General features: G+C 37.2%; 1 protein-coding gene across 1 annotated transcript in view; it reads right to left on the bottom strand.

The window, feature by feature from the left end:
- Window positions 1-11,437, bottom strand: part of LOC141430241 (CYFIP-related Rac1 interactor B) — a 31,707-nt gene extending 20,270 nt beyond the window's left edge. Inside the window, exon 1 of the mRNA XM_074090846.1 lies at window positions 10,859-11,437. Coding sequence (XP_073946947.1) covers window positions 10,859-11,173 — 315 coding nt within the window. The 5' untranslated portion in view covers window positions 11,174-11,437. The remainder of the gene's footprint in view (window positions 1-10,858) is intronic.
- Window positions 11,438-11,798: the final 361 nt, after the last annotated feature.

Below are 11,798 nucleotides of genomic sequence, written 5' to 3'. Positions count from 1 at the left end.
TCTTGAGCTACAAACTTTGTCAAGCCAACACACGTCATTTCCTGATTTACAGTACTACAAATAATCGATTATCGTATTCGGTGAACTGGGAATTGGATAAGTTTCTCGATAAACAAGTCGACATGTTTGACTATTAATCGACACTCGTAAGCCCGATAAAGCTTGTCCACGTAATAAATAACATGGTATGAATCATGTCAAGCGACCCGAGTAAAGTTGTCCGCATGATCCAGTCATGATTAGATTAAGACGTGCCCAGGACCGAGCACGTGCGACCGCGGGGGTAATAGCTATTTATAGAGCACCCAGGATCCTGGGTAGTAGGTACTGAAAAAATGTTGATAGAACTTTGCAATGTAGGGACGATCGTAAAACAAACTACTAAACTACCAACGGAAGCAGAGACGGTACGGGCACGTAGATACCTATTTATTGGTGATGTGGTAGTAACAGTTACGTTACGTAGTTGTGGAAGGGTAAGATCCTTCTCGCCCCATTAGATATTTAGTAGGGCGTTCACAAGTTGATAGTGAAATATTTATGGGACAGAAAATGAGCTAAGAGATCTAACTAATTCAATGCAAGAAGCAGACTAATCGTAAATAAGACGTAAGATTCTGTTATGAAAAAAATACTTTTTTCTGTCTGGCAAAGGGCAGGGTCAAAAATAACAGGTAAAAACAAACGAATGTTGAGTAAGCTATAGCTTAACACGAGTTCATGAATAAGGGGGTTTAACTTTACCTTTGATGCGCCATTTTGCCTCGTAAACAGGGCTGAAATCTTATTGGATTGGGGAGCTTACAGGCACCTTTAAACTTAATCCTCGTCGTTAAAGAAGCCTTAGATTTCGCACTAGGTATGGAAAGTCCCGGAACAATATGTGATGCAGAATAGGTTACAGCGAGCAGAAAGCATGCACTCGATGCTGGGTGCAACGTCCTGCATGCACCATTAACTCAGCTCCACGCTGCGACCATCTGCCAACGTTACTCGTAAACAGATAATTGCGTAGATTTTTTCACGGCAGAATATTCATACATTCTTATAACAATAAAAAAATGTATTCGATATCTTTACCGCCATAACATAAAAATGGGTTACAGCATTTATTAAAGTAACATTTGCACTTATCATCTAACCAATCCGGTGCCCTAGGTCAGGTTGCAAAATAAGATAGTCTCGTCTGTAAGCGGACTCATACATGTAGGCAATAGAAAACAATTAAACCCTTTGTATCTGATCTGACTGTACCACCTACACATTACATTCACGATACGCCATTTAATTCTGACAATGCTGCATTAATATTCCTCTGCAGTTTAGTTTAGGTGCCAAGTGCCAATTCGACTGAATGGGTAACTTGTTGGTTGCAGTTACTTCGTCGTCTGTGTCAGGTACACTAGTTGGCAAAACGGAAACATTGTCTGAAATGAAATGTAATGAAATTATTTATTTCGCAGGAAATAAAGGTTTATTTATTTCTGTTACTGTGATACTTCGACTCGGCAAGTAGTGCGCTCGGTATTGGAAATATCCTTGTCAGAAATCCCACTGTGACAATATTTATTGAAATTCACTGAAGCTGCCTTTATAAGGTATCATTTCTCCTCATGTATTTGAATGCGTGTATACTTTAATAATTTGAACAAAGATTCAAATACGAGCCAAGAAAGCTTCCATACTAAACGTTTCCAAAATGTTATGACAAAGAAACCAAACAAACTGAGGTTACTCAATATGTAACTAAGGAGGGAGTGAGATACACAAACAGTGGATAGAGCCGGCAACATCATTATGTCAGATGAAAACATTAATTTTAATCAGGCCCTGTCCATCCTGAGCCGAGATTTTTTTATGGCGGCTTATGATAAATTTATGCGCAATCATGAACTCGGGTCCGTCAGATTATTGTAAGAGAATTCGTGTTTTAATAAGACACTAATTATTTAGGGGTTTTGTATTAAAACGACAAAAGCTTCTCGAGAAGCTGGCCTGCCTGTGACAGCGTAGTATAATTAAATTACGGCCTTATAATACCAGCATTTTAGAAATCTTCACGAACTTTTAGATAAAGGGCTTTGTTAAGATTACAACTGAGCATTATAACTATAAAGCATACTAAAACCATTTTAACAGGACATATATGAGTTGTACCAATTATGGATACCGAAAATGTGTTCACAATGAACGACGGCGGCTATGATCCTGCCTGGTGAACCTTTTATGACACAACTTTATATAGCGAGTTACCGCGCAAGCCATTCATATGAGCAACAATTTGATGAGGCATGTTGCACCTGCCAAGCTGCTGTTTCATGCAATGCGGTAAAGCAGCTGCTAGCCAAAAACCAGTCTGTTTTTTTTTTTTGAAATATAACATGTGCGCGTACTCTATTTATATCTGGCATTTAAAGCACAAAGAAGTTGCGAAAACAGGTGGTGTTAATGTTAACTTCACGACGTCTTGACGTGAACTTCTTAACTCAGTTGTCGATATGTTTCGATAGCTGACAACTCCTATTCAGTGACTTAACTCTATTTATGTTCATTACAAAGTTGAGATCGCAGTTGTGCAAAGGTGAGTTTGTTTACGAGAGTTTAGACGGCCAAGGATTTGGGATTTCGTTCACATTCTTTATTTATTTTGTAGGTACTTCTTTTTCAGCACGCTTTAATTTTGAAGTATTTATCGTGAAACTCGTTGTTCTTTAGCTGCTTTTCAATTTTAATTTGGCACAGAAGCACATGAGACTAGCATTCAAAGCGACGGTTTGTAATCGGGATAACAGGCGAAAATCTAGCGGCCTTACAAATTTATAGATCGACTAGCTGTAATTAAGTTGATATTACAGTTGGTATAGCACTACCACAGCTACGTAATATGGTCTGGTGGGACGATCACGTTGCGAAACCAGGCGCAATGCGTCCGATTGTGTCGCAGAGGATCCTACTCAACGCTGAATAGTTAAACCGGCCTTTTTCTATTATTGAAGATGTTTATTACAATTCCGTGGGATATATTTGCATGAGGAAAATAAACGGCAATTGTATGTTTACGCGACTATTTGATACCTACTGCGGTGATACAGGCATTTCTTTGAATGACGCAATTAGATTATTATTTTCAGCCAGTTCCGGTAGCAACTTTTTATGTTAATGTAGTGAATAGTGTTTTATAAGAGCTGTAATTATGCACGTTCACCTAGTTGCGTTAATGACGTAAAAAGGTGATTTAAGTAATGTTCGGTGGTAAATTTAACCACGCGTGTATTTAATTGGCTTATAAGCACTTATAAATTTGAATCCTGACCTATCTTTTCATGAAAAAGACTCAGAATTTACATAATAGCTTTACGATAGCTAAGTTGTTAATCGTATTTATTTTTAGATATTGCAGGCACGTTCATTAAAAGTTAGTCAACAATTATAAGTGGCACGGATCGTATCGCATTGTCAAAACATTGATAATTACGAGCATTGATGAAGTGTTTATTGAATACATCGTTTTAATTAAAAGTAGAAGTATTTACGATTAATTACCTTTTTTTTTTTTTTATTCAACTGGATGGCAAACGAGCAAGTGGGTCTCCTGATGATAAGAGATCACCACCGCCCATAGACACCTGCAACACCAGGGGGATTGCAGATGCGTTGCCAACCTAGAGGCCTAAGATGGGATATCTCAAGTGCCAGTAATTTCACCGGCTGTCTTACTCTCCACGCCGAAACACAACAGTGCAAGCACTGCTGTTTCACGGCAGGATTAGCGAGCAAGATGGTGGTAGCAATCCGGGCGGACCTTGCACAAGGTCCTACCACCTGTATACCTACCTACGGTATGCATGTGTGTACAATAAAACTGGTAAGAAATGGTAACACAGTTTTCCAATTTTCCAAAAAACACTGTGGAAGATGTAATGTCCCTGGCACAACAGATTCAATAAATGTTTATGAGGCACGAACTACGGTAAAGGCAAGAGCCAAACGCAGCTATTGTGTTAAAATTGAAACATCCTGCTGCTACAGTGACGGGAAGGAAACGCTGCACTTGGTGGAACTCCATCAATAATATACATATTAAATACGAGGGAAATGTTTATTATTATGAATGATTACTAATTGCACCTAAATATCGCGTATATTTTATTTTGCTACTCCGCAATCAAACGCGTATAGGTATAATTATCTTTATGCCACTTGATGCCATATATTATTATAAGAGTTCTGTTATGTTTTGCATTATCTACATCATCGGCCTTACACTACCTATTGCTAATCACAGGCTTCCTTTCAGATAGAAAGAACTTGGGCTGTAATTGCCACGCGACCCAGTGTGGATTGGACATTTCACACACTCCATTAAATTCGAAATTCCATGACGACATTATTATATCTGTCGCAAATGATAAGTTTCAAAATTATCGCGTTAAACGTAAAAAAAAATCACCAAAAACATTCTGTAAAAAACTAGCCAAGTCTCGATGGAGCTGCTTGTTTATCTCTAAAAAGTAATGAAATCTAGACAAAGTCGTGCCAAGTCTAAGGTTCCTTACTGCGATTTCTTTATTATTATAGTTAATGTTGTGTGACTTGGCCGTTGACTTTGTCTAGATTTCATTACTTTTTAGAGATAAACAAGCAGCTCCATCGAGATTTGGCTAGTTTTTTACAAATGTTTTTGGTGGGATTTCACTTCTTTTTGTAGAAACGTGGGCTTATTGATTTATTTTATTAGATTTTCTTATTTGACACAGTTTTTTTGGTTGAACTCTTGTGTTTTCTAATCAGGGTCATCATGTACTCCAGATCTTCGATTATCCTAGTTTTTATAGTTTTCCCTTTATGTGGCCATTAAATCCTAACTCTGTACCAAATTTCAGCTCTCTGAGTTTATGGGAAGTACTAGTTCTATTTTGATGATCATGAGTGAGTGAGTGTCATAAATGCAAAACTTTGCTTTCGCTTAACTTCGGAACTAAATGAGCTACAGACTTGAAATTTTGGATTTTAAGTATGCGATTATAGCTTACTGGATGACGAAAATTTCTGCGTTCTGGTCTTATCCAGAGGTTCTCAAATAGGGGCCTGAAAATGCGGCGAAATGGTTTCAGTAAAGGATGGTACGGCAGTGTTTGCTTCGCGCTCGACTTGGCGGGGGCTCTACCGTGCCCCCAGATAAAGTACCTAGATACCTCCATAAATTTCAACTGATTGAGCATTAGGGAAAACTAAGTCATTTAGTCACTTGAATTAACTGAAATGTATCCTAAAGTAGTCCCATGTGGAAAATTCTGTATCGCCGCTAATACCAAATACTATCTGATACATTACTACATCAAATTACATACGGTTAAATGACAAAGTGAGGAAGTAACAAGTAAGAGCCGCAAATCTGAACGGAAGAGTTGATTGCGCAGACTCGATAACAAAATAATTGTTTCAATAATTCTGATATCATTCAATAAACAAATTGATGGTTCCGTTGCCCCCAAAGGATGCGGTATACGTCATATAAATAGGTCTCACGCGAGTTCTATGTGACTTGTGATTATTTTATTGGATGATTGTCACATGTAAGCATGTATCGTATAAAATAAGCGAGAGTAGTGTTGCTCAATTTTATGAGTGCAGTTGTGGGGTTACTAAGGTTTCTCGCAAACTGATTACGCGTCGGAATTGTGCTGAGATCGAGTTTCCCTTGATTGAATTGTTAGACAAAATTGTTATTGGATGGGTGAATACATGGAATCGAATTTAATTAATGGATTCCATTAAATCCGTTTATTATTTTGTGACCGTCGTTGTCAAAATGGTGGATAAATGTCTTTTTTAAAATAGTTGTTCTAGTGAGTTGCAGATGGTTTTGAGAGCTAACTATATTTTAACAAACAGAAGGCTGTATAGTAATAACGGCGTTCAGAAATAGGGTAGTACGAGTATTATACACTTACGTAATATTTATTTGCATGCGAGATAAATTATTGAACTGATTAAAAGAAAAAGATTAATAGAAAGCTACAATATTTTAGATTAACATAGGCCACTTTTTTCCTGGGAAAGTGTCAATTTCTCGCGACACACAGACTAAGTTGCGGGTTACAGCTAGTTCATAATATATATAAATACGTATCCGTTGCCCCCGACGCCAATATTTACATTCGATAGTGATAATAGCACTCAATTTATAAAACTTCTCTCACTATTTATTAATTTAAAAAAATATATATACCACGCGCCACATCTGCCTAAAGCATTTTTGAGATACATTTTTTATGCGACGTCTTTACGTTACTCCCGGATTGTGTTCGAATCGCTTAACGGTATAGTGCCTATTCAATTATTGGAATTATACCTTTATAGTTTTTGTGGTACTAGTCGTGGCAAATGAACTTTTAGGCAAAGTTAGGCGGCGGAAGGTATAAGTGTTGCCATCAACTGTGACCTTCAAAGTTCAGCCCATCCCTATGTGATCGATAGGTCAATAGGACCTATTTTAAACCTGTACCAAGGCCTCTGCCGACCGGCGAGCGAGCCTTTTCACGGTGGGATACACACCTACGCAAGACTAAGCTTTCTGCTATTAATAATTAATTAAATACCACACCTAGATACCTACCTACCTAACCAGAGGTATGCGCGAAGCGTAAACGATGTGGTAGGTACTTCAACTCTCGTGGCACTATCTAAATAGTATAGTCCTATAGTCCATGATTTACTTGTTTTTGTATCGTATTTTAGTCTTCTTAATGGGTTACAGATCCCGAATATAGGACTAGAGTATAACGTGACTTGCTGCAAGTACTTCGCTTTGTGCCTTTCTAATTCAGTAGAAAAGTTTTCTTATACTTTCTTGAATGGGCTAAGTTACTTAGTTGCAGATGCTTGAAGGGCTTTGAGGGTACGACGAGTTAGTGGCATGATGGGCAATCACCGAAGGGTAGGTTTACTTAGCATGATTAGGGGTGTCCCTATTGAGCCAGGCCCTGTACTACGAAATGCGAAATTCGAACGTCGTATCTTGCAGTCTCGCTGACGCTTATGTTATTTATACGAGAGTGAGAGGGACGGTACGCTACGAACTTCCATTTTGAATTTCGTAGTAGCCCCTCAGACTTGGACTTACATACGATGCAAGGGAGGTGGGACGGAAAAGAAACACAGTGACAGCTCAGATAACCCTTTTTCAGGCCTCGCCAATTTATGCCCGGTTTACATTATTCCAGTAGCATGACACTGCGGTGCTCATTGTGACCCGCAATGTATCGCCACTGGCACGATTTTACTGGAATAATGTGAACCCGGCATTAGACACGCTACTAAATAGAAAATAAATCAAAGTTTTATATTGTTTAACTATGATAGATTAATTTAAAAACGAATTACATTTTTAACAACTCCAATTGATTTTGTACTCTCAAGGACTTTAATTCATGAGCCACAATGGTACCATTTCACAGTAAACGATGCACAGTGCCGAAGAATTGCGAAACTGAAGTAGCAGTGGGCGGGGCACATTGCTCGCAGGACTGATGGCCGATGGGGTCAAAAGGTTCTCGAATGGCGTCCGCGGACCGGGAGACGGGCTGTCGGTAGGCCTCCAACAAGATGGAGCGACGACCTGGTTAAGATAGCGGGATCGCGGTGGATGCGAAAAGCACAAGAACGGTCTGAGTGGAGAGCCTTGGGGGAGGCCTATGTCCAGCAGTGGACATCTTTCGGCTGACATGATGATGCATAGTGATATCGCATTAATTAATAAGAAAAATCGTAATGACTTTTCGTTTGAAAAGGTTCCATGGTGGCTCAAGAATTACCCCCTTATTCATAAAACTTAACAAGCCTATGTTAACTAACAAATGCTTTGTCCCTTTCTAACAAATACAAATGTCGAAGTGACAGATAAGGACAAACGAATTTTAGCGGCATTTTAACTAAAATAGGTTTGATTGTCGTTTATGAATAAGGGGGTTAGTCTTTGACCGTACCATATCTTTTATATTTAGCAAGATCGAACATTTGTGTTATGTGAGTGAGTGATATACGCACTATGCCTGGAAAAGGGATGTTTAGTAGGCTAGCCACTCTGATTTCTTCATGGACCATTTAAAAATGTTGGATTTTATTTTAGGGAAGAGTTACGAAGCGGGTTAAATCATCGTTTGATTGATCTTGAATTACTACAAATGCGTAAACCATTTGGTGGCACTGGTGGCGGTCATACGCGTAAGCGCTGCATTACACAATGTTAACAGCGTTGGGGTTTTCACGAGTACGAAAGACACGAAAATCAACAGCGTAAATTGTAGTACCACTACCCCCACCATAATCATAGTAAAAGAGAACAAAGTATGCACACTCCGACCCTTTAGGAGACTTAACTGCCTACTCCGGCGCGGACGCTTAGGGTTGTCGATGTCTATTTAAGATTAATTAATTACCTACCGGCAAATAATTTTAGTATAAAAGTTAACTTAAAATTGTCTAATATCTGTGTCTAGAGAACCAAGATTCTTTGCCGCTCTATTATTATTATACTAAATTTAAAAATATTATTTATAAATTCGCCGAAGTAGTGATGGCGATTGTGTACATACTACACATGTTTCCTACACATAATACTATAACTATATTGTCTATAGGTAGGTAGGTATCTATTATTTTTTTATGTGTCCTTGCACGAAACTATCACACTACACTTATATAAGTACTACTAATTTACAACAACACATAATACAAAAAATACATAAGTACGAGTACGCGAACGTAAAAGGTGATCATCTGCCGTAAGTTTCGATTTTGGCAAGACGAGCGAGCTAAAATAGAAACGTACGGCACCGACGGCAGCGCAGCCTTGACTAAAGAAAGAAAACTTAATCCTCCTTAAATTATCACTGTGTGCGTGCGGCGGGTGCGTGCGTACCGGCGCTAACCGGCGCGCACACATTTAAGCCGCGCGATGTACTTTTGTTCGTAGTGAACCTACTTGGTCTCTTTTACTATGCCATAATTGTCATTATTATGCTCGCGGATTTAACGTAAATACGCTAACGCAAACATATGAATGTGTTTTTTTTTTAAATGTGAATCATACAAAACAAGAATTATAGATCATACATAAGCGACTACGGCTCGATCAGAATGAGAACAATAAGATTAATTCGATTGTTTTTATTCCGCTTCTATACATAATTTGATAATTATATCAAAGTTATAGATTGACGACATAATAGGGACCAAGAGGGGATTTTTTAAAGCTAAAATTGTACTAAATAACATTTTATGAATTAAATTAGTAATAACCACAATAGTCTAAAATATTGTGTTAAATAACATTTCTGTACAACTTTAACTAATGACAATTATAATAATGATGAGGAACAATTATAGGATTTAAATTATCTAAATATTAAAGATATTGTTTGTCATTTTTATTATGATAGGTACTAATTAAAGTTTTATATGGGTATTTTGGAATTACAAATGCAAATACAATTTAATGATTGAATTAATGTTTTTAGTCTGGTTTGTTATCAATCAATGATGAAACAGATGTTTGTGCGGCTATCATCATTACACAAAACATAAAAATAATAATAAAAGTTATAATATATCTCTTCACTATTTTGAAAAAAGCTAGTACCTCAAAATTGATACTTTTCTAAGTGAACTTTATGAACATTAATTCAAAGGTCAATTTTATTGACATTGATTCAAATCAATAAGAGATTTTTAAAAAGTAGTGAACATTGCCTATTAAAACTTAAAATAATACTTAGCCTTATATCTTTCAAGTACATTAAAATTAATAAATATTGATGTATAAACATATCCTGTTTCTACCTAGCCTTCACATACTTGATATAAAGAGTATAATGCTTGCATTAAGACTTGTTTAGTTTGCACTATCTCTTGTGCCCCTTATCACCTGACATGTAATCACAACTGATAAGCACTCTCCTGATAATGCTCCATCAAAAGGAAACAGTGGCTTGAGACTATGATATTTATATATTTTACTTAGTATTATCACAATTAAAAGAATTATGATAAATATTTACTTCTCATACATTCTCTTACCATCAGGGACCCACTTGCTTGTTTGCCATCCAGTCGAATTAAAAAATAAAACATGATAATCATAGGTTAGTTACCTATTTGCTAATTGATTTCAATAGACCATTTTATGAAGGAATTTAAAGTTTTCTGATGATAAATGGTTTCCTAACGTGTGCTTGGTTTAAAAATTACAACAACAGTTAAAATAAATGTTTGAACTGAACATGTTTATAGAATGAAATAGGTAAGAGATAAGAGAATAGAGAAGAGACCAATCTTCATGAACTTTAAAAGGTGATAGTGAACATATTGAGGAAGATATATCTACTAGATGGATGTACTAACTTTATACTTCAGAAAAATTGTTCTTGCAGGATAATAATAACAAAATCCTATACAGGCAAAGTTTTGTCTCTAGGTAACCATGTTTTAACAGTCAGATTGATTTGTCATCAATGATTGATCAAAGCGCAATGTTCCCAAAAGATGGGACAAAGAAATTTTACACAAAGTGGGCAACAAGTAAGTAGTAAAGTAACAAGGTACTACACTTGTTCAGAATTAAACACCTTTTATAAACAAAAAACCACAACATAAAGTAAAAACTAGCACCAATGAACCATAATAATTGTAATACTTTTAAATTTGAGATATATTTTTTTATTTGACTACTTTGTTTTACAAAGTTAATAATTGGTACTTTTTATTCAAGTTAATTTTAACACATAATAGGTGAACCCTTGTGTTTTTGCCGACTATTGCAGTCTTTAAATAATTATTGCTCAGCTAGATTACTCACCCGTTGCAGCTCTAGCGAATGGTTGTAGCAGCGCAGAAGTTTGTCGACCAGCGGTTTGACGGCGCGCCAGGCTCGCTCCTGGGATATTCGTGACGGGTCCGCTATAGCTTCCCGGATCTCCTTGCCTGCCCCTTTATAACACTGTATCTCTTCCAGTATCACCTCCGATTCCAACAACACCCGTTGCACTTCCTCATACACTTCCTTCTCTGTTTCCGTTGGCGCCGCGTTCTCAAAATCCAAAAAGATATCGTATCGAGGCGATGAACAACAATTCGAATCGTCCCGGGCCAAAAGACTCAATAATTTACCCATTTTCGTGTATATAAATTCACTTTACCATTAAATATTACTCATCGGCGATACCATTGCCTATAAGTCCGTTAATAGTTCTAGAAGAGCACTTCTGTTGCTGAATGAAACACTTGTTCGCTGTGTTCGACTGTTACGTTTTAATATAAAATTTGATATTATTCGATTTATGTTAAAAGAACATACGCCCAGATACAAAGCGGTGACCACCGACTACGACCCAGCCCAGCTCACTCACTGCGACAATCGCTCGCTCGCTCTCATCTCAACTCAAAAAAGTGTCATGTCAAGTCAACTGTCAAGCAGACATTTGAAAGAAAGGAAGTTCTGCACGTGCAGTGTGTCGATATTAAGATAAAGAAGTAAAAACATAGTAATTGTTAGCTGCGGTTGGTCAGAAAAATAATTCGCTTTATTAAAAATCATTCAGATGTATTGTCGTCTATTCTGATGAAATTTTATAAAAACAATTTGATAAGAATTAAAATAATGCCTTCGTTTATGTCGATATATGTCACCTAAGCTGCGCATCACTAGCTCCAATGCTACCAACCTAACATTCATCTCTGAGGTGTTGCCAAGACAAAAAATGAAGAGACGTTTTTAAAACCAAACCGCGTACGATGCT

The sequence above is a fragment of the Choristoneura fumiferana genome, chromosome 8 (genome assembly GCF_025370935.1).
Source record: "Choristoneura fumiferana chromosome 8, NRCan_CFum_1, whole genome shotgun sequence".
NCBI lineage: Eukaryota > Metazoa > Arthropoda > Insecta > Lepidoptera > Tortricidae > Choristoneura > Choristoneura fumiferana.
This window is presented reverse-complemented; position numbering and strand designations above follow the sequence as displayed.